Source organism: Melopsittacus undulatus, chromosome 2, assembly GCF_012275295.1.
Source record: "Melopsittacus undulatus isolate bMelUnd1 chromosome 2, bMelUnd1.mat.Z, whole genome shotgun sequence".
In the NCBI taxonomy this organism is placed as follows: domain Eukaryota; kingdom Metazoa; phylum Chordata; class Aves; order Psittaciformes; family Psittaculidae; genus Melopsittacus; species Melopsittacus undulatus.
The window spans coordinates 1,119,931-1,146,884 of NC_047528.1; the positions used below are offsets into that span (position 1 = coordinate 1,119,931).

At 47.0% G+C, this 26,954-nt stretch overlaps 2 protein-coding genes across 2 annotated transcripts in view; one reads left to right on the forward strand and one right to left on the reverse strand.

Moving 5' to 3' along the window:
• Positions 1–9,375, reverse strand: part of PPME1 (protein phosphatase methylesterase 1) — a 31,417-nt gene extending 22,042 nt beyond the window's left edge. The window contains exon 1 of the mRNA XM_034074427.1: positions 9,169–9,375. Coding sequence (XP_033930318.1) covers positions 9,169–9,266 — 98 coding nt within the window. The 5' untranslated portion in view covers positions 9,267–9,375. The remainder of the gene's footprint in view (positions 1–9,168) is intronic.
• A 218-nt stretch (positions 9,376–9,593) lies between these two features.
• The window catches only part of C2CD3 (C2 domain containing 3 centriole elongation regulator), a 46,950-nt gene continuing 29,589 nt past the window's right edge, over positions 9,594–26,954 (forward strand). The window contains exons 1-14 of the mRNA XM_034060131.1: positions 9,594–9,654; positions 11,249–11,515; positions 12,275–12,432; positions 13,001–13,191; positions 14,415–14,632; positions 15,542–15,674; positions 16,782–16,910; positions 17,649–17,793; positions 18,187–18,350; positions 19,639–19,854; positions 20,630–20,742; positions 22,502–22,620; positions 23,943–24,065; positions 25,819–26,283. Coding sequence (XP_033916022.1) covers positions 9,594–9,654; positions 11,249–11,515; positions 12,275–12,432; positions 13,001–13,191; positions 14,415–14,632; positions 15,542–15,674; positions 16,782–16,910; positions 17,649–17,793; positions 18,187–18,350; positions 19,639–19,854; positions 20,630–20,742; positions 22,502–22,620; positions 23,943–24,065; positions 25,819–26,283 — 2,502 coding nt within the window. The remainder of the gene's footprint in view (positions 9,655–11,248; positions 11,516–12,274; positions 12,433–13,000; positions 13,192–14,414; positions 14,633–15,541; positions 15,675–16,781; positions 16,911–17,648; positions 17,794–18,186; positions 18,351–19,638; positions 19,855–20,629; positions 20,743–22,501; positions 22,621–23,942; positions 24,066–25,818; positions 26,284–26,954) is intronic.

The following is a 26,954-nucleotide window of genomic DNA, read 5'->3' on the forward strand; positions in this document are numbered from 1 at the left end:
CCCTGCAGTCACCAACAGCACTGACACATAAAATGGTCTGGGGTGGAAAGAGCCTGAAGAGTTCCAACCCATGGCATGGACTAGATCTTCTACTGCACCAGGTTGCTCCAAGCCCCTGTGTCCAACCTGGCTTTGAACACTGCCAGGGATGGGGCAGCCACAACTGCTCTGATCTTTCAGACCTGTTCCCTACCTGGCTAACTGCAAATCCATCCAAGCACAGTACAATGGAGAAGATGAAGCAGCATCTGGAGAACATTACAAGACAGACTACTCCTCTCAGTTGCAGCACAAACCCACACAGGGTTGGCCTGATCACACTGCCATAGTCTGAATTTGTGAGGCAAGTATTGATGAAAAGGGTAAACTTTGTTCAGTTCCACTTTGCCATCCCTAATTCCTAGGAAGTGAATTAGATTGGTCGATGTTCCACATCCTTTGCTTGGAGCAAATCTGAATGGGAGATAAAACCAACAAATAAACCCAACAAGAGCACAATCAAAAGACTTATGAGCATTTCCGTATCCCATTCCAACACCATTCCTGACAGTAGAGGTCCAACACAAGGACCACAGCTAAAATGTTCATGCAAGAGGCAGGAAGATGCCAATACCAAGACAGATCCATAAAGATTATCTCATAGATTGCAAGAGGTACCCATGATACCAGAGCCAAGCCCTTTCCTGGGAACTTGCCACTGCTTGTGGTACTGATGGATTTAGTAGCATCAGCCAATGCTTCAAATTCAGTTTAAGACGAGTTAACACTCCCAGAGAAGAAGTTATTATTTGTGTGCTGTATGTATGTGGGAATAATATATACCAGAACCCCAAGGTCTGCAGGGCAATTAGAGCAGAAAGCAAAGAGGAGCTGGAAATTTAAACCCTTTGTCACCTATGATGCAAATATCTGTAGATTCTAATTTAAAGCAAAATATTCCCCTCCAAATAACGCTGGGAACAGTTATGTTAAACCTCTCTGATTTAATGCTGAATTTAAGGCAGAATAAATGTGTAGGTGTCCACAAATCACCTGGTGACAGCAGAAGGTTGGTCAGTGGCTGAGCTCAGAGGGAAGAATTCTTCTTTTCTGAAGAAAAGAATTAATATCTTTGATTTGTTCCTTTTCTAGAGCTTCTGTTTTGTTAGGGATACATCAACACACCCAGAATTAGAAGCAAACCCATCAACAGCAGCTGGGATTTTGCACCTTCCTTTGCTGGAGCAGTATTCTGCTGACCAAATATTTAAACAGAGAGGGCTAATCACTGCTTTTGAATGTCTCCATCAGACCAAGCCACAAATGGATCCGACATAAGCACTTCTCTAGAATGCTCCTTATACTCCAAGCCAACATAGGAAACTGGAATCACAAAGCAAAATCTGGGCATCATCTACAGCTCGTTTCACCCTATTGTGCTGTTGGTCCTCTTCATCATGTAGGGACTATGTGCACATAGTTTTGGTTGTGAAGGACCTTAAAATCATACAGTTCCAGCCCCCTGCCATGGGTAGGGATGACTCAGTCTAGCTCATGTCACCCAAGGCTCTGTCCAACCTGGCCTTGAACACATACTGAAGAGATCCTGGAGCAGCAGGAGCCCACGTGGCTCAACAAACCTCTCATCAGTTCTTAAAGGGGCTTTTGAGTTATTTTCCTAAAACTGAAGAGATTGCACCAAGCAGGGGAAGTATTTTTAGTGATCCATTTTTAGTGGGTTTGCTTCCTGGAAGTCTGTATTTAAAGCTTCTGAAGTGTTCAAGGCCAGGTTGGACACAGGGGCTTGGAGCAGCTGCTCCAGTGGAAGGGGTCCCTGCCTGTAATAGGGGGTGGAACTGGATGAGCTTTAAGGTCCCTTCCAACCTAAATCATTCTATGAGTCTGTATTTGATCCTGACCAAAGCAAATAAAACATAATCTGTATGTAATAAGTGCCATAGGTGGGAAGTTGTATTTAGAAATATTAAATTGACAAGGCAAATATTGTAAATTCTGCCTTAAAGATGCTGATTACAGAAAATTGTAGCATCCCAGAGTGGTTTGGGTTGGAAAGGACTTAAAGATCATCCAGTTCCAACCCCTGCCACAGGCAGAGACACTTTTTAGTGTTTCATGGGGGAAAAAATGGATTCAAAAGGAAGAAATCATTTGGAATTGTCATGAGTGAATGGCACAGACTGATCCCAACAAGCCCTTCTAGATAATGAAAAGATCTTGGGAGATCCTGGAGGTCTGGCAGTGCTCAAGGCCAGGTTGGACCCAGGGCTTGGAGCAGCTGCTCCAGTGGAAGGGGTCCCTGCCCGTGGCAGGGGTTGGAGCTGGAGGATCTTTAAGGTCCCTTCCAACACAAACCAGGCTGGAATTCTATGTTCATACATCATTTTTATTCATACACTAGAAGTGAACAGCAAAGTGTCTTTCATATTCAAATCCCATCCAGATCCTTAACTCTCGCTGCTGGTTCTGTAAGCAAACACATGCTAAACTCAAACAAAATCAGACAGCAAATGCAGCAGCTGCTGCAGGCTTCAGGAGCTGCTGAGGGGAGGGTCTCAACCCTCTGGCTTCACCAGTGACTTGGCAAACTCCTGTATTTGATTTCCCCATAGGACTCTGACCATGAAGTTTGATATTAGCTCCACTGCAACCAAGCGATTCAAACCAATCACGTCCAAGATGCTGACAATTTCAAACACCACTTCTGATGAATTTGCTCCTTAAAATAAGTGAACATTGAAAAATGAAGCTCCAGTTCCTCTTGGTGTGATTTTCACGTCCTGCTCAAGTCAAAGAGAGACATAAAACATGATTCAGCTGGATAATTCACTTGGAGAGCACTTAATACAAGCAGGAGAGTGCTACAGCATCAAAGGAGGGTACTGCTGGATGGTGCACACACGTGTACCTGCAGGGGGCAGGGGGCTGTAGTTTAGGGAAGCAAGGTAGCAGAAATCAATGTGAGGTGCTATGAAATATGATGGAACCATAAGCATACATCTTGTGCTATCATAAAAGAACAGTCCAAGCACTTTTGCAGCAGCCATTTTAACTAGATGGGGGTTTTACTTAGATATTAACATCAGTGTTTCACACAGTCAAGGATCCAGCATCCTGCTGTTTGCATTTTCATGTGTACCATTACTTTGGAAGCATGGAAAGAACAGGAGCTGAAAACAGAGCTAAGATCCAGAGAGATGGATCAGAGCACTCAACTTCATGTTGCAGCCCCACAGGCAAAGCAACGTGGACAGAGCTCTTTGATTTGGGCACTTTGCTCAAATGAGATTCTCCAGGACAGATACATGAAGAAGTGAGTCCAGAGGAGGCCATGGAGCTGCTGCGAGGGCTGGAGCAGCTCTGCTCTGGAGCCAGGCTGAGAGAGCTGGGCTGGGGCAGCCTGGACAAGAGAAGGCTCCTGAAGGGGAGAGCTGAGAGCAGCTCCAGTGCCTAAAGGGGCTGCAGGAAAGCTGGAGAGGGGCTTGGGACAAGGGCCTGGAGGGCCAGGCCAAGGGGAATGGCTTGAACCTGCCCAAGAGAGGGGAGACTGAGCTGAGCTCTGAGGCAGAAGCTGTTCCCTGGGAGGGTGCTGAGGCGCTGGCACAGGGTGCCCAGAGAAGCTGTGGCTGCCCCATCCCTGGCAGTGCTCAAGGCCAGGTTGGACACAGGGGCTTGGAGCAGCTGCTCCAGTGGAAGGGGTCCCTGCTGCAGGCAGGGACACCTAGAGAAGGACAGATAAGTCTCTTTTCACCCATTTCAATGCAGTAATAGGTGCTGGATTATTACAAACTACTGAAACATGTGTTAATCTTTTAGTGAATTACGAAAAAGACATTAACACTTTATTATGGCTGAGAATCCTCAGTATAAATGGCAAAAGGTCATTTTCAGAACGAACAATCTCAAGAGTAATCTCAAACAATGGTTTTAAGAGAGCATCCTGGCTTGTAACTTGTCTTTCTGGCCAAGGATCACTGAAGCTTGAGAAACCTCAGTGCTGTAGTAAATGATTTTCCTATTTCCCTATAGCAATCTTATTTACCCCACTCTCTCCTTCTTATGATCTGCTTTCAACCCCAGCACAGTCATGATAACACCATCTGCCTGGTTGATAAAGAAGGGAAGAGTAAAAAGAGAGTGTCTAACATGATACTAAGAGGTGCACTGCATTTAAATGCTTGCACTGCATGCAAAGCATTTAGCCATGGAAAAATCAGCTTGCCAGCACTGTTGGATATGAAGTTTAAACCCATTTGAATGGCCCTTCCTTCAATTCCAGAAATTCAAGGTGTAGAAATAAAACAGATTCATAAACATGAGATGCTCAACACAGCAAAATAAAGAGGATGTTTTAGTTTATTTTTATTCCCTGTAAAAGTGTGAATTTTAAGGACTATTTCACTATAGGCTTTTGTATTTGTAGCTCCATAAATCACACTCCTTTTTCTCTGTACAACAAATCACATTCTCTCGTGGTGGCCTGACTATGGAATCTTACACTTGATTGTATTCAAGTGAATCTTAATAAAGCTAAACTTAGCTAAGAGTAAGCTAAACCTAGGTAGAAGTAACTTGAAATGAATGCAGAGCACACACAAGCAGCCACACAGAACTGCAGCCCACAAGCTGAGTAGAGGGTCAGTCATACCCCCAAAATAATACAGTCCTGCTGAGATGTATGAATGAAGTCCTCCTCTACAAAGGTAGATGAAATGGTCTTTCCAGTTCACAGCTGTGTGAAAGCCACTGTTGAAGCTGCACATCCAGGTTTGGGCACTGCTGTCCAACAATAAATCACAGCTTAGGATCACAGCAGAGATCAGAGATGCTGCAGGGAGAATAAAAGGCAAAGGAACAAAGTACCGAGTCTGCAGGCTGGTTGTGTTCAGAAGCAAGGGTCTGGATGATGCTGACATCCAACCACAGGTGTCTCCTGTGAGACTCTTCACCAGAGAGAAGTAAATGAGCCAGCCACACAAAGGTAGGTTGATGGTTCAGTCCCCTGTATTCCTGGCGTACAACTGCACTGATTAAGGATCAGAGGCAAAGCTCTTGCCACACCAGCATCCATCACCTTTGTTGATCTTCAGACAGATATTGGAGCTCTCGTTCACACTTAGGAGGGATGGTCAGTACCATTTAAGGCACCTCAGCACCCTGCAGAACTCTTCCATCTTTGCTTTGCATCAAGAGCCATGAAACAGCAAAACTTCACCTGTAATTTATACTTTGCTGTCCATGTATTCCACCAGTCCTTGTCACCTTTTCACCCAAGTCACAAAGCCAGGTTGGACACAGGGCCTTGGAACAGCTGCTCCAGTGGAAGATGTCCTGTCTGTGGCAGGGGGTTGGAGCTGGAGGAGCTTTAAGGTCCCTTCCATCACAAACCACTCTGTGATTCCATGATAAGTCTCTCTGGATGCAGGTGTGTTCATGTCACACAACTGGAACATCATCCATAAAGGGATTTACTAAATGTCAGAGCAGTAAAGCAAAAATACAACTGCACTACACAACTGCAAAGTGCTCCTGAGCCCTGCAGCTTTGAAAGCAAAGGACAAGGGAATTCTTGCTCCTTAACAGCAACACTGCATTTCATACCAATGCTTTCAAACACACTGAAAGGAAGCAGAGGTTTACAGCATTATAGGACTGTAGGAAATACACCTCTTTCTATAATCATTTCCCTAACAGAAAGTGTTCAAAAACCCTCAAACACTGGCAAGATACAAAGCTTTACATAAATTCCTGTATAGGATTAGCACTAACAAGCACTGCACGAGCAGAAATACCCTACAGGTGTACAATGACAGATGTCCATCATCAAACCCACTCTAAGATCCTGGAAGTGCTCATTAGAAGGTGCTTGTTTACCTGTGTAAGTGAAGCAACAAATACCATGAGGGCTTTGCCAGTGCCTCATTCAGGCAGGAACTGAACAGCCTTTACTTTTGTCTTATTTCTAATAAGAATTAGCACCAGGATGTGAAAACACATCCCGCAGCAGGGCAGCCCTTTGCAATGACACAGCCCATTAGAGGCACATGAAAAACCCATCACCTCCTTCAGCTTTACTGCCTCTCGAGGTCTCACAGCATAGCATGGATCCCCCTACACCACAGGCCCTTGTCCCAAGCCCCTCTCCAGCTTTCCTGCAGCCCCTTTAGGCACTGGAGCTGCTCTCAGGTCTCCCCAGAGCACAGCAGAGGGGCAGGATCCCCTCTCTGAGCTGCTGCTCACGCTCTGGGGGTGCCCCCAGCACACGGGGGGGTTCTGGGCTCCAGTGCTCACTGCAGCCAGGTCATGGGGAGCTGCTCCTCACCCAGCACCCCAAGTCCTGCTCCTTGGGGCTGCAACAGGATTTTCATCCTCTTTAAAGCCACCTTAGCACCAGTGTTGAATGGTTTTGTATTTATTTAGCAATACCTCACTCACCAAGCCATGTGTCATGCTGTGCGTTCATGGTGCCACAGGTGTAGGCATGCTGTATGGAAAGAATTAGGTGGGTGCTGACAGAGTTTACAGTGAACTGAACATGTAAAAAGCACATTCAAAACTGCACAACATAACCAAAAGGGATGAGACTCTAAAGTTAAATGGGATGAAACAAGAGGAAGAAACAAGAACTTTATTTCTTCCCTTAGAAATACTGTGGGTTTGCAGACTGTGCACAGCATAAGGGTTGGTTTGGTTAACTCTGAACAGAGCCAGCAGAATTAAACAGTCTATTGAACATTACATCTAGCCTTGTATGCATCAGTCCTGTGAAACACAAGACTCCACAATACAAATGGGTGGTTTAGTGGCTTGGTTTTAACCCCTTGGTTTGATACATCAGGAAATGGAGCTCCCGAGTCCCAGCTCTCAGTTTCAGATACCCAAGAGATACAGGAGAGAACACAGCAGCCCTGAGAGGTTAACTGCCTCCAAAAGCCATCCAAAACCTCTTCTTCCTACTCTCTATGCCTATTTCTCTACTAACAGTACAAATTAATCCTTAAATACAACTTTATTGCCTAGCCTCAAAGCCGTGCCATTAAACACACGAAGCTTAGCTATAAAATAATTCATATTAAAGGCAGTATTTGATGAAGATGTGTTAGTATTAGCTCATATACCTACGACATCAATTGCATTACATCTCTCCAAGTACCATACAAATAATAAGGTGTGAAATAAAGGTCTTAAACTCTGTTTTAAGGAGAGGAGAAGCAGTCCTCATCCATCCATAAATACTAAAGAGCTTATTTCAGTCCCAGCCCTGTAGCTGCCTTTTCCATTGGTTCTTTCAGTTATCTGATTCCATGCACCAAGGCAAAGGAGATTTCCTATAGGAATTGGAGGGTATTCTTATCCTCCAAATAGAGCACTTTGTGTCCTGCCGCTCACACATGGACCTCACAGAGGGTGATGAGGAACACCTCCAGAGGAACAATCCCTGGTCATTGGGACAATCCAGACCTCACATTCCATACTGTGACAATGAGCCTTGATCAGAAAGTCACCCAGTCCTGCAAACACCTTTTCTTTAGGTGTAATCAATCCTCCATGTCTCTGCCATTCTGCTTAAACCTACATGTTGGCACAGGGCTCTCAATGTGTTCTGTCCCAGCTCTCCTGAGCTCAGCTCCCCATGATTACTGCCAGCTTCCTTCACTTTGCCAATGCAACTTCCATCTCTGCAACCAAGCCATAGCCCTGCTGCAAGGAATTCTTTACTATGAGGGTGCTGAGGCGCTGGCACAGGGTGCCCAGAGAAGCTGTGGCTGCCCCATCCCTGGCAGTGCTCAAGGCCAGGTTGGACACAGGGGCTCGGAGCAGCTGCTCCAGTGGAAGGGGTCCCTGCCTGTGGCAGGGGTTGGAGCTGGAGGAGCTTTAAGGTCCCTTCCAACCCAAACCATTCCATGATTCTATGATTATCTTGCTCTCCTTTTACCACAACCAGGCACCTGCTTGGAAGGACAAGGTTCTCCTCACACCTTTGGAAGTGAAGTCACCACATTCCTTCAAAGCCATCCCATTTCCAGCCCCTCTGACTCAGTGTTAGAGCTGTTCTTCTCCAGTCAGTCCTTTCTAGGACTAGACACTTGTCAATCTTCTCTCAGTTTCTAACACACATAAAGCACATGACAGCTGCATTGGACTATCCCAGATTTCCCATCATTTGAAGCAGGGATTTCAGTCACTGTGCAGAGCTCACCTCCTGTACAGCTTCATGTAAGTGCCTGCTGCTGAGGAGTAACACTTAAATACACCCTCTCCCCCAACCCTCAGCACCTCTCCAGGTACCCCCCAGCCAAATCACAACCCGTTGGATCCTCCCTTCAAACACAGATGGCAAAAGGACTAGGAGAAAAGAGCTGCTGAAGAGCACCCCAGCACCAGCCCCCCCAGCACTCTGCATGCAGTGACACCTTTGCCTGCTCTATCACCAAGGAGAGGAGGCTGCAGAAGCCGGGTCCTGGTGCTGTTATGGGGGAGCAGGGTCAGACTGGTCCTTCCCATCATGTCAGCATCCAGGGACACCCATCATGCTGCCATCCTAAGCCCCCCCAAGCAATCAGCACCACAGCCCCTGAGCCTTCCCATAATGTGCATCCCATCCCCTAAAGCATCCCATAGCCCTGCTAAGGACAGAGCCCCCCAACCTGCCCACACATGGGGACCCTCTCCCCTCAGCTGCCACCTTCCACAGAGGATCCCCTGCTCCTAAAACACCCCCAGTAATGGGGGGGACCTCCAATGACCTCCCCTCTCTCCAGACCCCCCAATAACAAGCACACACCCCTCCAGACAGCCAGGAATGAGCACCATGCCCTCCAGATCCCCATAAAATGGGTACCCCCTCCCTCCAACCCCCCTCCTAAAACATGTCCCCTCCCTCCAGACACCCCAATAACGAACACCCCCTCTCCAGAGCCCCTAATAACAAGCACCATTCCCACCAGAGCCCCCAGTAACGAGCATCCCCCCAGACACCCCAAAACGAGCATTCCTCCCCCCAAACACCCCAATAACGAGCACCCCTCCCTGCAGACCCCCAAAACGACCTCCCCTCTCTCCATATCCCCCATTAACAACCCCCCAGCCCCAGTTAAACAGCGATCCCACAGGCCCACGGTACCGAGCCCCCCTCCATCCCCTCAGCCGCCGCTCCCTTCCCCCACCTACCCCATGCGCATCTTGGAGCCGGACTGGCCTCCGCCGCCGGGCAGCGGGGGCCGCGGGGGGAGGCGGCCGAGGTGCAGCTGCTTCTCCAGAGCCGACATGAGGGCGGAGGAGGCGGAACGAGGCACAAGGACACACCGCGGACCCCCCCTCGGAGCCCGGCCACCGTCAACCCCCGCTCCGCACCACCGGAAGCGGCCTCCCCTCACAGCGCCGCCGCGCGGCACCACCACAGCGCAGGCCCCCCCCCCCCCTGCGGGCACCCGTAGGGCGCTCCCGGGGGGTTGTGGGTAATGTAGTCCGTGTCCCTATAAAGGGCTATGGGAAGCGGTGCATGATGGGAGTTGTAGTTCCGGAAGTGCGGCCCTGAGGAGGCGCGGCCGCTCCCGCCCAGGCGGCGGTTGCCGGGCGGGCTGAGGCGCTGCGGGATGAGGCAGAAGAGGCCGAGGGCGAACGGACCGGAGGGGAGCGGCGGCCGGAGGAGGGGAGGTGGGGGGGGCACCGGGGGGGGGGGGGGGACGGGCACCGGTGGGGAGGTGGGGGGGACACCGGAGGGGAGGGACCGGAGCGGTGGTGGGGGGGGCACCGGGAGTGGTGGGGGGAGCACCGGAGGGAAGGTGGGGGGGGCACCGGGGGTGGTGGGGGGAGCACCGGAGGGGAGGTGGGGGGAGCACCGGAGGGGAGGGGGGGGAGGGCACCGGAGGGGAGGTGGGGAGGGGGACGGGCACCAGAGGGAGGTGGGGGGGCAGCGGAGGGAGGTTGGGGGGGGACGGGAGGGGGGTGGGGAGGGCACCGGAGGTGGGGGACGGGCACTGGAGGGAGGAAGAGAAGTGAGGGGCTCGAGGTACAGCTGTCAGAGGTGTTGGTGCGAGCGGCTTTAAGGTGATTTGTAGGGAGTCATGGAATGAGCTGGGGTGGAGAAGCCCTTTAAGCTCATCCAGTCCAACCATTCCCAGCCCTGCCCCATGGCACTGAGGCCTCGTCTCCACGGGCTGGGAACCCTTGCAGGGCCGGTGCCTGCAGCCCTGCCCTGGGCAGCCTGTTCCAATGCCTGAGCACCCTGTGGGGCAGGAATTGTTCCTCAGCTCCATCTAAAGCTGCCCTGGTGCAGCTTGAGGCCGGTTCCTCTTGTCCCATCCCTTGTTCCTTGGGAGCAGAGCCCAGCCCCTCCTGGCTCCATCCTCCTGCAGGCACTTGGAGGGAGCCATCAGGTCCCCCCTGAGCCTTCTCTTCTCCATCTGAACCCCCCAGCTCCCTCAGCCCTTCCCCATCACCCTTGTGCTCCAGGCCCTGCTCCAGCTCCATTCCCTTCTCTGGCCCTGCTCCAGCCCCTCAAGGTCTCTTGCAGTGAGGGATAGACTGGGTTAAAGGTGCAACTAACAGGATTCGATAGCAAGGTTCACTCTGTTACTTATTACATGGGTGAAGCATACAAAGGGAAATCAAGGTAAAATCGAGCTTAAACTTACTGATACAGAGCTCAAAGGCACAAAGGCAGACTGTCCTGTGTTGAGTCACAAGGTTTCCTTTCTAAACTCATTATGGATCCTTGGTACAGCCAGTTCAAGTCTGAGTTTCAGACTTGGACAGTGGCTTATGTCTAATGGAAGAAATACAGGGATTAAGGAAATCCTCCTGTTGAGTCGTGAGGTTCAGAATAGACCCCCTTGCTTTTAAACCCATTATAGAGCCTGGGTGCAGCTGGGTCTAGTCGTAGTCTCAGACTTGGTTAGCTCTTCATTTAAAGTGTTACAAGTGTCACTTAGCAGCAGTTTGCAGTTTTAAGGTGGATCTTGTAAACTGAGTCAATAGAATTTACTATACAATTGTTACAATGATCCATACACACATGCATGGGCATGCATAAAGTCATGTCTATCATGGAGACTGGTTTGGGTTGAAGGGACCTTAAAGCTCATCCAGTTCCAACCTCTTGCCACAGGCAGGGACACCTTCCACTAGAGCAGCTTGCTCCAAGCTTCATCCAAGCAGGCCTTCAGTTCCCAAGATCATGGAGCAGCCCAGAGGACAGGGCTGGATTCACCACCACAGCCACTGACCACTTGGTCCCTTGTCTCCACAGGTCTCAATGACATCCCTGCATCCACCAGCCTACCACCGCTTGTGGAGGGACCCCTGCGCTACTTCCTCCGCTGCACCGTGGCCCGAGCCCTCTGGACAACCCCAAAGCCACCCTCTGCTGCCACTCTGGTGCGCCTGAGGTGGTGGGGGGAGACCTCTGATGGCACCGTCTTCCAGCCCCCCTCCCGAGCAGGGCAGCCAGGAGGGAGAACCACTGCTCGCTACCCAGTGCGCTGCGGGCCCAGGCAGTTCACTGCCTACCTCACAGGTAGAGATGCTTCACCCTCCCCAGAGCTACAGGGAGCCCTGAAAGAGCCAAGCAGTTATTTACTCACCAAGTAACTCCTGTCCTGGTCTCACTTATGGCTTTTTAGGTTGGTTTCCTGATTTGGAAGGCTTTTAGTCTCAGCTTGAAATTGCTGGCATCAATCTCTCTAATGTCAGCTTTAGCATTTTGGGTCTGCAAACTACTGAAATCTCCTGTAGTCCCCTAGTGTCAAGATTTGGTGATTTTTATTGTTATCCATATCATATTAAATAGGCATTCCAGTTTTTGAATGTGTGAAGAAGGGTGTAAAGAATAAGAAGATATCCAGGAGAGCTTTTAAGGCTGTTAAGGTACTTAATTTAGTGAAAGCTCTGCAGGAAATTAATGCAAGCCTAATAGAGTCTGTCTAGAGCCTTTCTGAGAGATTAAGATGAGCTCTTAGGCAGAAGCTGTTCCCTGGGAGGGTGCTGAGGCGCTGGCACAGGGTGCCCAGAGAAGCTGTGGCTGCCCCATCCCTGGCAGTGCTCAAGGCCAGGTTGGACACAGGGGCTTGGAGCAGCTGCTCCAGTGGAAGGGGTCCCTGCCTGTGGCAGGGGTTGGAACTGGGTGAGATTTAAGGTCCCTTCCAAGCCAAGCCATTCCATGATTCTATGATTCTTTGTTAAGCCCTACTATCTCTGTCATCTTAACAAAAAGGTTTTGTGTTTAATTGTGACCGTGTTGCAGGAGACTGAAATGAAGCTGTTCCTAATTTCACAGATATGGGTGTGCTTGTCTTGGAGGTAATGACCAAACTGGACCATCTTCCCATTGGCAGAGCACAAATCACCAGCCTGTCCCAGCTTTCACCCAGCCATCCCATTAGTGGAGTTTTCCCCATCATTTCACCCACATCTGATAAACTTGGAGAGCTGCAGGTACTCCTTATGGCTTTGCTCTTTGTAATTTATAGTTGTAAGTTGTATTGCTGTAACATCTGTGCCTGGATCAAGCTGTAGTAGGTGCACTGCAGAGCTGGTCCCTGTCCAAGGCATTCATGAACTCAGGTAGCAAATGAACTATGAATCCTGACCAGTGTTGACTGTGTTTTCTTTGGGATTTCATAGTTCAGCTTTACAAAGTTGAGTGAGTTTTAAGAGCAGATTTCAAACCAGATGCTCAGTTCTAACACTTCCCCAGAGCCTCACTGGGCTGAAGTTACAGAAGATACTGAAATCTGGGATTAAGAAGGTGGAGTTCTCCTTTACAGCCCCAAATCTGGGCAATTTATGCTGCAAGATAGTTACCTGTGGTTTGAAAACAGGGAATATAAAATAAGTAGTTATAAATATGTCAGTTTTCTGATGTTACATCACTGCATGACATAAATACTACTCTGCATAGAACAGCAACAGTTTTCCATGGCATGACAAGTAAAGTTGAATGCAATGTGTGTAGGGCTTAATGAAGAAAAGAACAAAATGCTATTCGTATTCTGTCCCTCAGGTCTCACTGGTTCTAGAACCTCTGCCAGGACGGTATGACACCAGCAGCTCTATCCCAACCACAGATGAGAGTTTGGATACTGCTCCTGGAAGCAGCAAACCCCAGATTCTTGCTCCATCACAGCAGTCCAGGCAAACACGAGTGACTGTTACTGACCAGGGTGTTAACAGTGGCAGAGCCTCAACTCACAGGTACCTTTTTGTTCCCAAAATGCTGCTTTATTTTGCAGCTCACACATTTTTTAAGGCTATAAACTTGTGAGTTATGGAATACTTCATCTTTCTGAACGGGCACTTCAGATAGGATACAGAGCACTCAGTGTTTCAGAGCTTGCAGGGACAGTTTCTCATCTGATACAAATCTACATCCTGTGTTGACTTAGTTTGAGCAATAATAGCTGACTCAAGAGATGCCACAAATCATTTATTGACAGCTTGAGTTGGTTTCTCTGATGGTATAAGTGGAAATAATGGATGTAAGTTTAGGCTGAGAAAGTTGGGGCTGTTCAGCCTGGAGAAGGGAAGCTACATGGAGACCTCAGAGCACCCTTCCAGTATCTGAAAGGGGCTTATAAGAATGCTGGGGAGGGACTCTTCATTAGGGACTGTAGTGATAGGACAAGGGGATCATGGCTTCAAACTGAAACAGGGGAAGTTTAGATTGGATATAAAGAAGAAGTTCTTTACTGTGAAGGTGAGGGTGCTGAGGCACTGAAATAGGTTGCTCAAGGAAGCTGTGAGTGCTCCATCCCTGGCACTATTCAAGGCCAGGTTGGACAGTCTTGGGTGACCTGGTCTAGTGTGAGGTGTCCCTACCCACGGCAGGGGGATTGTAACTTAATGATCTTAAGGTCCTTTCCAACCCAAACTATTCTAAGATTCTAAGTTAAAATAGTGTATCATGTTTCTCTTTGGAGCATATACTGAAGGGAGGCAGCTGCAGAACTGGGGAGAATTTGAAGAGGTTTGAGTCAGAGGTTGTTCAGCCTGGACAAGAGAAGGCACTTTAAGGGGAGACCTTAGAGCAGCTCCCAGTGCCTAAAGAGGCCACAGGAAACCTGGAAAGGGACTTTGAACAGGGGTCTGTAGGGCCAGGCCAAGGGGAATGGCTTGAACCTGCCCAAGAGAGGGGAGACTGAGCTGAGCTCTGAGGCAGAAGCTGTTCCCTGGGAGGGTGCTGAGGCGCTGGCACAGGGTGCCCAGAGAAGCTGTGGCTGCCCCATCCCTGGCAGTGCTCAAGGCCAGGTTGGACACAGGGGCTTGGAGCAGCTGCTGCAGTGGAAGGGGTCCCTGCCGATGTCAGGGCATTGGAATTGAATGAGCTTTAAGGTCCCTTCATCCCCAACCATTTTATGACTCTATGAATCCCTTTCACTGATCCACTTGACTGAAATAATGTTTCTCTTTTTCAACAGAAGAAAGGACCATTTTCTCTTTCAAGAGAACTCTGAAAACATAAAGGACACTTTTCCTGCTTCTCATCACCCTCTGATTTTACCAGATGAATGTCTGAAAATGAATCCTTTGAATGAAGAAGTGTCGTTTTCCACCAGTCCTAATCTTGAAGGACCTGCCAGAACAAACACTCGGGTGCTGTCTTTACATAACCCAGCTACAAAAGACCTGCTTTCAGGTTACTATACAGTCAGCATCGTCTTTTAGATTTTATTGCCAATAGCTCTTGATATTTCAGGTGCCTGTTTGGAGATAAAGACTTAAGGAAAAGTGGTTTTTTTTTGCATGCTCTCACTGCATTATTTCAGACAGTTCATTATAACACAAATGTCTTTACTTAGAAATTACTGATTTGGTCTTGTTGGAAGATGGTTTGAATATTCAGCTGAGGCAAAATGTGCTGTCTTAGCAGTATGCTGCTCTGACCTGAGGGGTAAAAGAAAAGGATGCTCAGGTTCTCAGGCTGTTTATTCATTGACCCATCTGCTGAGATGGCCATTGAAGGTGCCACTCATGTGAAAAAAAGAAAACCAAAACATGGAAGGGTTTCTGTGCCTGCAACTTTTTTGGGTGGAAAATGTTCTCTTTTCCATCACCTGTCAGCTGGAATCATAGAATCATAGAATCACAGAGTGATTTGAGTTGGAAGAGACCTTACAGCTCCTCCAGCTCCAACCCCTGCCACAGGCAGGGACCCCTTCCACTGGAGCAGCTGCTCCAAGCCCCTGTGTCCAACCTGGCCTTGAGCACTGCCAGGGATGGGGCAGCCACAGCTTCTCTGGGCACCCTGTGCCAGCGCCTCAGCACCCTCCCAGGGAACAGCTTCTGCCTCAGAGCTCAGCTCAGTCTCCCCTCTCTTGGGCAGGTTCAAGCCATTCATCCTTACAGGCACTTGTCCAAAACCCCTCTCCAGCTTTCCTGCAGCCCCTTTAGGCACTGGAGCTGCTCTCAGGTCTCCCCTAAAAGAGCCTTCTCCAGGCCTTTCCAACCTAAACTATCCTGTGATTCTATGATTTATTGTGTTTATAGATAATGCTTTTAAGTTGCATTTGAATGCTGAGGTTTAATCCTTCTGCTCATTTCTCAGCTCTTTTGGATCAAGGCAATAAACTCCGTGATGCCATGGTTGTGTCTGCAATGAAGTCAAGCCCAGACATGGAGATTGAACTGACTGAAGTGTCTCCTTTTGTAGAGAGAGATGATTTCAAAGCACCAGCCAAGTGAGTTTGGAAAGGGGGAAGTGAGATTAAGTTCCAAACCATACATTTTGAGGCCTTATCAGTAAAAGTTTTGCTGATGTATTTTAGGATTCTCATTCAAATGGGAAATTAATTTCTTCTTGTGAATAAAAGCCTGATTTTGTGAATTGATTTTAATCACCATGTAGTAAAGCCTTGATTTAACTCATTGATTTGAATTTTGTTTCCCAGTATATTTGTACTTGGTACAGAATTATTTGATAAGGAAATATTAGAGGTTGATAAGAAAATACTAGATGTTGATAAGGAATAAGAGCAATGGAAGGGACATAGCAAATGAAATGGTACTTTAGCAGCGAGGAGAGGTTTTCAAAGACATTAGTGGCATAAATTGAGTACTTCTGTGTATTCTGGTTTGCATCTCTTGGTGCCAAAATACACATGAGAAGTTGAATCTCTGTCTGTATTCTCAGAATTACAAGTTATTATCTTCTATACAACATTTATCAGCTGATTGCTGAAGTGTTTGTTCCTTTTCAGCCCTAACTACACCTTTGTTTAGTACTGGGCTTAGTAAAAGTTCTCAATCCAGTGGAGTTTAGAAGCATTAAGATAAATGCCTGGGTTTTACAGGAGAAACTTTATTTGTTTGGGAAAAACAACAGTATTGGCTTTTGTTCCTCTATAAACCAGAAAATCACTGCCTTGACAGTCACTGATGCTGTTGCAAACACAGTTTGAATTATTTCTCCTCTAGCTACTGCAGTTTGTTTTAAAATAGAGGATTTTGGTCTTTCCAGGAAAAACTGATAGATCTTCATTTAGAAACATCTCACTTGTCTTTCTCCTGCTCTTTATCTTCTTGTTTGCAGTAGCTTATGGTTTGACTCAATGATTTCCAAGCTAAATATTTCCTTGATTCTATGAGACATTGCAAAGTATAAGATTTCAATGTGACTTACAGCAGACTGCAGGGCTGCAGAAGGGTTCTGTGTACCTAGGGATTTAGATACAAACTGGGGAAGGTTGTCTATAACCTTTCATTTTTATCCTGGATGGAATAATCTTGAATATGCCTTAATGTCTTTATTTGTCCTTTTACTCTCTGTTGCAATCACTGTTATCCAGGAGCACCAAAGGCTTGAACTCAAGTTCTCTGCTCACTCCTGAAGATCCCTATCCCCTTCCTTCTGAAGTTTCTGGTCAGCACCTTGATCTGAACTCCGAAGAGGCAGCAGTCGACCTACTCTTGGGCAGGTGAGTGGGATGCACTGAAGGTTACTCCTTTTGGAGTCCTTATTTGACCACTTTAAACTGAAATATGTCTCTTGACTCTTCAAGTTCTCCACATTCCTGGAAATGAAGTGGTCATGTAAACATGTGAAAGTGATGGGGGTGTTTTATACCTTGGCTTGCACTAAACTTCAGCACATGACAGCCTTGATACCTCAAAGTCCCTTGAGAGAAAACTGATGCTAGGAAGGTTAACCCATGATATTTAAGAAAATTAAGGTTTTTGATGGTTGGAACTGTTGTATCCTAAAATGTTTAAAAGTGCATAAAACAAATACAGTTTCTTTGAAAAGTCTGTAGTCTTTATGTTAAAAATTGAGACAACCAGTAGTTATCTTTAATATTCCTCCAAGTATTAAATTGACCTTTTCATTTTGTGTAGCAAAAGCATAAAAGATGCTTTTACTGTGTCCCAGTCAGGAATATGAAAGAATCACAAAAGGGTTTGTGTTGGAAGGTACCTTAAAGCTCATCCAGTTGCAACCCCCTCATAGGGACAGAGACACCTTCCCCTAAAGCAGCTTGCTCCAAGCCCTGTGTCCAACCTGGCCTTGAGCACTGCCAGGGATGGGGCAGCCACAGCTTCTCTGTTCCAATATAGCACGAATCCCATCTAAAACACAACAGGATTGTCAGGATTCATGAAATACTGACTGGAGAGTTTGCAGCACTAAGTTATGTTCCTTTTTCTTGTCTCCACAGTGCTGATTTCTCCACTGTGCCTTTCTGGGATCGGACGGGTTCCCTTTGGGATTCTCTGTCTCTTGGCAGTGAGGTGTATGACAGTGAGCTCAATGATCCCCATTACGACCAGAGTCTGCTGGAGAGTCTTTTTTACACAGCTCATGTAAGTAGAGATCTGAAGGCAGGTGCTTGATATGGAGTCCATAAGGGGAAGAAAACCAGAAATCTTCATAAAACCAATGAAAAATCAATATTGTAAAGCTTAATAAGCATTAAATATCATACAGAAGCTTGTGAGAACATTGCTCAAAATTACTATTATTAAGGGAATACTATTAAGGCAACGAAGTCAAACATGGAATGTGGAAGTTACTGGGATTGAGGCTGTCCAGGAAGGCTTTTTTCTTTTAAACCTCTGAAATCTTTTGATCCAGTTTTAATTGTTTCAACTGATTCAGTCCACAGGCTGCTTTTATTCTGTGTGCCATGACCACTATGTACCTTTCTTGACAACCAGCGTTGACTTCTTACTTTATGTGCATTATTTCTGTTGCAGAAATCTGATTCCAGCTTAAGTGATTTGCTCAGTGATGATGATGGTGTGAGCTCCTCCAAGAAAGTAACCAAAGCACAAACTGGCAAGAACACTGATCCAAGGAATCCTCAGAAGGATTCTAATGCCTTTGATCAGGATCAGAAAGTGACAGAAATTGTACCCAGGTAATTGAATGACTTGTTTTGCAGCATCTTGCTCATTGTAAGTTAGTATTTGCGATAATCACATGATGTTATCATGCTCTGTCATGGTCACATGATTCACTGAATAATCTTTTTGGCTTGGAAGGTTTCTTCTCATCACTGGGAATGCTGGAGCATCAGCATCACCCAGGAACTGCTGTTTGTTAAAGAAGCAATTGAGATGCAGTTACTTGAAATCATGAGTTTACAAAAAATGTAATCGTAGAATGGTTTGGGATGGAAGGGACCTTAAAGCTCCTCCAGCTCCAATCCCTGCCAAGGGACCCCTTCCACTGGAGCAGCTGCTCCAAGCCCCTGTGTCCAACCTGGCCTTGAGCACTGCCAGGGATGGGGCAGCCACAGCTTCTCTGGGCACCCTGTGCCAGTGCCTCAGCACCCTCCCAGGGAACAGCTTCTGCCTCAGAGCTCAGCTCAGTCTCTCCTCTCTTGGGCAGGTTCAAGCCATTCCCCTTGGCCTGGCCCTACAGGCCCTTGTTCAAAGTCCCTCTCCAGGTTTCTTGTGGCCCCTTTAGGTACTGGGAGCTGCTCTTTTCTTTCTCCTGAAATAATAATCACTGTGTGACCATGATAAATTAATCCCTGTGCTGAAAACCACAAACTCCAGACCAGCTTTGTGCATTTCTCTGGCCTTGTGTAGGTACCAGATACAATATAACTCCCATCCTGTTATCTGCCTTTGCACAGTGTCTCTCTATGTATAAAATCTGTATCCACTTTCCAGGGACAGAGTTTGCATCAGCAGAGTCTGTTTCTCTACTGATTTGTGTTCTCTCCTATAGCTGTCATAAATAAACCTCTCTTCTGACCTGATCTAAATGATACTCACTCTTCTCCATGTCAGAACCAATAAACATGTCCCTGTAACTCCAGATATTGAGCTTTACTGGTTCAATACCATTTAGTATTAAGGTTTTATGACTTTTTTTTCTTTCCTAATTCAGCTCCAGACATTATTTTCTGCAACTTTTCTTACAATTACTCCTCTTTTTACATTCCTGTAAAGTTCCTCTCTCCAGAAGTGCCAACACAAACCCATTTACAAGTCAAATCTTATAGATAATTGCAAATGAATTGCTGTTCCTCTGCAGCAGTCACTTGTCTCTGTGTGTCACTTCATCATCTCCTTTTCTTTGTATTTAAACCCATTCTTTTCAATGAACCATGAGTAGTATTTAATATCCCACCAAGCTACAATATTCCTTTCATGTGGTCATTCCTGTAGTGCTGATTCTCTGTTTTCTCTCTTTAGCCACTCTGCTATCAGACCACTTGCTCCTCCAGAAGATCTCACAGAAGCTGCTCACATCACATCCTTGGGTGCAGACAGGTTGGTGTTGCTGGAGCGAATCCACCTGGCCAGAGTCATCATTGAAAGCTTGAAAGTCCCTCCTGAGAGCATCCAGGTCTCACCAAGAAAGAAAGGTGTTATGGGGAAGCCTCCAAGGCCTGCAGCAGTTAACAAGTGGTAAGGAAGATTGTTTCTCACCAGCTGCATACTTGTGCCTTCAAGATAGATTCCTCTGAGGTCTGTGTGTAGTCCAGTACTCCGGGGTTCTGAGGTCTGACCATTTCTCTGCTCTGCCTTCCAATACCTAAAGTGGCTGACAAGAAAGCTGGAAAGGGGCATTCAGCAAGGGCCTGTAGGGCCTGGCCAAGGGGAATGGCTTTAACCTGCCAGAGGGGAGACTGAGCTGAGCTCTGAGGCAGAAGCTGTTCCCTGGGAGGGTGCTGAGGCGCTGGCACAGGGTGCCCAGAGAAGCTGTGGCTGCCCCATCCCTGGCAGTGCTCAAGGCCAGGTTGGACACAGGGGCTCCAGTGGAAGGGGTCCCTGTCCATGGCAGGGGGTTGGAACTGCATGAGCTTAAGGTCCCTTCCAACCCAAACCATTCCATGATTCTGTGTTTCTCTCAGAACATAGTGTACCATGGGCTTTGGAAAATTAGAGATGTGGGTAACTTATCCTGGCATGGGTTCACTTCAGGTTGTGCTTTATCAGGGATTTTGGGGAGGTACAAACATGGTTTGTACATGGCAAATCATTGAAACAAAAGGGGTATTTTTTGAGCAGAATCTGACATTTACACAATGTTGAAGTAATTAATAAAATAGGTACTTCAGTTATTCTAAAGAAGTAGAATAACAGTAGACTGTGAGTATGCCTCTTTCTTCTCTGCTCACTTCTGTTATGTCCAGTAGCTTTTTGATGGATTCTGATCGTCCATTCCCTTTTTAACTCACAGTACCTTCTTTGTTGAGTACCACTTTCCAGTGGGAGCCTCTAGGGATGAAAAAGGACAGATCTCCATAACAACAGAAGTAACTCGAATAGCTTCACGTAGAATCACAGATGATGGTAAGAACATTCATTTCTCCCTTTACATTAGTTTTGTTGAATCTTTCATCTCTTAGTAATTGTTTAGTAGCATTTTCTATGTATTCTCTTTGCTGCTCTATGATTTGTGGCACCTTTGCCAACAGAGTGCAGGTCAATAAGCCCATTCCTTCACATCAATAGAAACCAAATATGCTTTCTGCTATAGTATGAGGATGATAAAGTACTTTCAGAAATATCAGAGATAATTATATCTCTAATAAATCAGTTTTCCAGATGTTTTAGTATTTCATGTAACATCTGCAAGAGCTCACAGTGCTGGATCTGAGAGATCTTGAGTGCTCAAATCAATCAACGTTAGTCTCTTTACTGGGAGTCACCAGTGTTTCTATCTCTGAGAACAACTAACGTTATGTTTCCTCAGTGAGCAGAGAATGCTGGATGAACAAGATCCTTATTTCCCTGTCTTTCAAGCAACTGGAATTCTGGGGTTACTTCCTACTGCCCCTCCCATAGGGTCATTCATTGGCTTTGCATCTTTGTAGGTAGCTCTTGAGAAATCTGGGGGAATTCTGAGTTCTCTATTTGTGTCCAGCCAAAGCATCTAATACTTCTGAACCTCAAATATTTGTACTAAAGAAATAACACAGCCTCCTGCACTAGATTCCAGCTTTTTGGAACCCTGAAAAACAGGTAGGGCTGACAGTAACTTGAAGAAGCCATCAAGTCCATCCACTGTGGCATCCTCTTTCCTGATTGCTCTTTATCTCAGTTATTAAGATGCCCAAAATGGGAGAGATTCCACAGCCATTCCAGGCAAGGTGTAAAAGTGCTGTGCTTCCTGTTTGAGAAGTTTCCTCATGTCTAACTGGAGTGTTTTGACATCACAGGAATACTTTATCCATCTCAACAAGGAAAAACTGTTCCTGTACTTCTTGCTCTTCTATTTTCTAGGATAAACACCAATTCATTGAGTCTTTTCTTGCAAATATTACTTTTCTCCAGAACCTGTGAGGATTCTTATAACTCAGCTTAGACTATCTCAAGATAGGCCTTGGAATATATTGCTTAAAATAAGACAGGGTTCTCCAGGTGAAGAGGGAAATGCTTTGCTGTATGCTGGGATGACAGAAACTTGGTATCAACTTCACACTTTAGATGCTGCCATAATACTAATTTTGTTGTCCTGCTCAGCAGAGGGGCTGACAAGAAACCTGGAGAGGGGCTTTGGACAAGGGCCTGGAGGGCCAGGCCAAGGGGATGGCTTGAAACCTGCCCAAGAGAGGGGAGACTGAGCTGAGCTCTGAGGCAGAAGCTGTTCCCTGGGAGGGTGCTGAGGCACTGGCACAGGGTGCCCAGAGAAGCTGTGGCTGCCCCATCCCTGGCAGTGCTCAAGGCCAGGTTGGACACAGGGGCTTGGAGCAGCTGCTCCAGTGGAAGGGGTCCCTGTCCATGGCAGGGGTTGGAACTGGATGAGCGTTAAGGTTCCTTCAACCCAAACCAGTCTGGGATTCTATGATTCTATAATTTAATAGGTTGAAACCTTGAGAGTTTCATATTGAGGGTTTCAGGTCCCCACCTTGCTTGATCTCTGTGCAGATGCTCACTGTGTGTTTGACAATCCTAGCACTTTCCTTCACACCTTCTGATCTTTGTGTGTCTCTTCTCACCCTGCATTCCCTCTGCAGAGGCTGAAGTTTTATCTGTTGCTGATCCAGCTCAACAGACAGGTTACCTCCAAACCCAGCTGGGAGCTCACACAACTCTCTCTTCCTTGCAGTGGTGTCATTCCAGCAGCGGTTTGTGTTCCCTGTCCGCTTTGGTGGAGCCATGGTAGAGCACTGGTGGAGCTCTGCTCTTGCTTTTAAAATCTACATGAGAAAAAGCACACAGAAAAAGGTACTTTATGGAAGTTATTTCTGTTTTCTGTGTTGAAAAGCAAAGGAATTCTTTGCATTTCTGTTTCCTCCAAACACACAGGGAGCAGTGGCTTTTCTAAGTCTTCTGCAATGCTTCATTATGATTGCTGACAACTTGACTGTCAGAGACAAAACTAAGTGGTGTGGCTTGACTGAGCCACTTCTTCATCAGCCATTGCCAGGTAGTATGAAGGGAAATGACATAATGTTCAGATCCTGTAAGTTGGACTGATTGCTGTTCAGTCTTGTCACCCGTCTAAAGGGTTGTCTGAATTTGAGACAGGCAAAAAGAAATTGTCTTTCATCTGTATCCTTCATCTTTCAGCCTTCTAGTAGCTAAAGGGGCCATAAGGAAACTGGAGAGGGGCTTGGGACAAGGGCCTGTAGGGCCAGGCCAAGGGGAATGGCTTGAACCTGCCCAAGAGAGGGGAGACTGAGCTGAGCTCTGAGGCAGAAGCTGTTCCCTGGGAGGGTGCTGAGGCGCTGGCACAGGGTGCCCAGAGAAGCTGTGGCTGCCCCATCCCTGGCAGTGCTCAAGGCCAGGTTGGACACAGGGGCTTGGAGCAGCTGCTCCAGTGGAAGGTTGGGGCTGGATGAGCTTCAAGATCCCTTCCATCCCAAACCAGCCTGGGATTCTATAATTCCATGATTTAAAACTTATCTCCTGCTTTTTGAGCATATTGAATCAATTATAATCGTTAGTCCAAATCAAATGCAGCTTATTCAGCAATGTAGAATGATGATATAGAATCATATATAGAATAATGTGGATGCAGCTGATATCATTACTCTGCCCACAGTAAGAGCCATGAGATGTGAGATCCTGTGTAGCTTGTCCATTTAGGGGGAAAAAGAAATATCTTCCTTTTCTCTAACAATATTTGCTCAATCACCTGCATGTGATGAAGACAGTGAGAGGTGTCAACTCATGTTCTACTGTAACCAACACCAAGGATATTTACCCATCTGTTACAGGATCTTTTCTTTTAATGGGTGAATAGATCACCTCTAAGTATGGATACTTGGCTCCGTGTTAGGATTTGGGGTGTTCATTTTTGCGTTAGTCTGGAGCTGTTTGCAGGAGGTAATGGAAGAATTTCCCTTCCTGTTGTCCTGATTAGGCTTGAAAATGGAACTAAGGGAAACTTCCCTACAAATCCTTGTTGGAACAACTAATGGTAGAGTAGTGGGGAGGGTGAGTGGCTGAGCATGACTTCCCAGGAGACTTTCCTTTCACAATATTGCTTTAGTTCCTTAAACCTGACAGAAAGCTTACAAAGTGGATTCTTCCTCTGCCCTCAGCCAGTGGCCATTGGCTCAGCTGCGCTTCAGTTACGTCAGGTTGTTCAGTCGGAGCTGCTCACTGTCAGCTGTGAAATACCTGTGGACAAAGAGGGAGATCAGGCACAAGTTGGGCCACTAAAGGTATGTGTTTTACCAGGTAGAGTTGGAGTTAAACACCAGTTTTGGCTGCATATTCTCTCTTTCTTTCCTCTTTCTTTTCTCTCTTTGTTTTAATTTGGGGATCTCAGGGATGAAGGTTCGTAAGACCAATACAAGATATCATGAACCTTTTCCTTAGGGTTTTGGAGAGATACTGTGAACCTCCTGCATGTCTAATGATGCTGCTGGGTGATGTTCCCCTGGCTGCAGGCTTAAACAATGTTCAGTATCTAGGGCTTGGATACAGAAACCACTCTACAGGCAGGTTTTGAACAGCACATCCTCAGCTCTGGGAGCTTTGGCTCCTGCTCCACACATGACATGAGCTGAGGTCTGTCCTGGTGCAGAGGTCATTGGTACCACCTTGTCCCTTCAGGAGTTACCTTCTGAAGCCCCAGTTTCTAGCAGCTTACTCAGTTTAGGATTGAGAAGTAGCAGTCGTGCACAGCGCAGTGAGAGACCTGGTGGATCTGAGGACAAGGAGCTCCCTAGATTAGAACTGAAGGGTTAAGAGAGTATTAGGGGCTATGAAGCTTCTCCCAGATAAGCCATTCAGCAGAGCTGCCAGTAGAGGGGTCGCAGAAGGATGAAATGTGAAATGCAGAGGTTGGATGTGGGAGGAGAAAAGTGAAGGCAGGGAGGAGAAATTTGGATTATACAGGAGAAGATGGAATGGAACAAGTTGTGAGAGGAGAAAGGTGGAAGGAAGTGGTGTAGGGAATGAATGAAATGAAGTTCAATGCAAGGACTTGAGAAAGGGGAAACTGATGCTTTTAAAGAGGACAAGGGACGTCAGCTACTGGATCCACTTTGTGTTTCTTGGGTTCTTTCCGACAGATGGCCTTGAACTTCTCATCATTGGATGTGTTCTCTATAGCGTTAGGAGTAGATACCATTTGGGATCTTTTGCTGCAGTATCTTGTCTCGTCCCTCCTAAATCCTCCTAAGTCCTTGTGGAGCTATTGGAGCGAGGCCAGAGGAGGCCATGGAGCTGCTGCAAGGGCTGGAGCAGCTCTGCTCTGGAGCCAGGCTGAGAGAGCTGGGCTGGGGCAGCCTGGACAAGAGAAGGGGAGAGCTGAGAGCAGCTCCAGTGCCTAAGGGGGCTGCAGAAAAGCTGGAGAGGGGCTTGGGACAAGGGCCTGGAGGGCCAGGCCAAGGGGAATGGCTTGAACCTGCCCAAGAGAGAGGAGACTGAGCTGAGCTCTGAGGCAGAAGCTGTTCCTTGGGAGGTTACTCCCCAGAAGTAACTTGTGCCCATCACTCCTCATGTTCTCCATGGGATTCCTTGTAAAAACACTCTTTGTAGCCACCCTTTAACTACTGGCACACGGGGCTAAGGTCTCCTTGAGCATTCTCTTCTCCAGGCTGAACAGTCCCAGCTCTCTCAGTCTTTTCTCACACACTGCCCAGTCCTTGGATCATCTCTGTGGCCCTCTCTGGAGCCTCTCCAGTCTGTCCACATCTTTTATGTTGCAGTACTTTTCACCGTGGCTAGGCAGGTGTTCAGTTCTCAGTCAGCTTTGTTATCACTTTTGCCTTTATTCAGCTGTAACTGTGGGTTTGTACTTCAGGTATGGCTTTATTTGATAAAACCACGTGTAATTTATTTTGCAGTGCCAGTTGTATCTTGCAACTAGCACATGGCTGAAGCTAAAGCCTTCTGGCTGATATCTAATACAGTTCTTCAGCAGAACATGCAATGCCTATCCCTGATTTTGTTTCTTGCACAATGCAGGTGTCCTTAGAGCTTGCAGCCAACAACAAAGACTTCACCCACACCACTGCCCGCTCACCTGTGGCTGCACAGCAAGCCCCAGTGCATGCTGTGAGAAGTCCTGGGCTGCAATTCCAGGAGCCCAACAGGAAGAGTTTAAGTCCAGGAAGCCCTCACTGCTTGAAACTTAACCACAGTGACACACAGAATACAGGAGCAGCCACTATCAACATGGTGCAGGCACCACAGGCTGCACCAACCTCTGTAGCCCATCATCTGCTGACACAAAGAGCCACGTCTGAAGAAGATGGGTTATTACTACATGTGCTGCTGATGGTGCCTGATGGAAAGGATTTTGTTGCTGAAGACCAAGGGCTCCCCAGCTCTTGTAACGTGTATTTAAACTGCAAGCTGCTCAGCACTGAGGAGGCAACGAGATCTGCTGTTGTATGGGGTACTACACAACCTGCCTTCAACTTTTCTCAGGCAAGTCACATGTTTGCTATTTAGCACTGATTGAAGTGAGTTATTCCACACTGACAAATATGTCAAAGATAAGTTACTTTTATACATGCAGGAACATCTCTTCTTGGCTCTATCCAGGGTATTAAAACTACTCTCAGTATTATTTCGGCTGGATGGCACCGTGTGAAATGCAGCTCCTTAAGTCATCAAAATAATAAGTAAGATACCTGAAGAATGAAAGAGAAACAGTCAATTTTAGGTTGGAACTGTTGATTTTTCTGCCATTTTGGCAAGAAAATATGTTCTTGATGGCATCCTAATAGATTTTTTTGTTCCACTGAATCACAGAATCGCAGAGTGGTTTGGGTTGGAAGGGACCTTAAAGCCCATCCAGCTCCAACCCCTGCCAGGGGCAGGGACCCCTTCCACTGGAGCAGCTGCTCCAAGCCCCTGTGTCCAACCTGGCCTTGAGCACTGCCAGGGATGGGGCAGCCACAGCTTCTCTGGGCACCCTGTGCCAGCGCCTCAGCACCCTCCCAGGGAACAGCTTCTGCCTCAGAGCTCAGCTCAGTCTCCCCTCTCTTGGGCAGGTTCAAGCCATTCCCCTTGGCCTGGCCCTCCAGGCCCTTGTCCCAAGCCCCTGGAATAATTAAGAGTTACCAGAATACCCTGTACTGAATGAATAGCTTCCA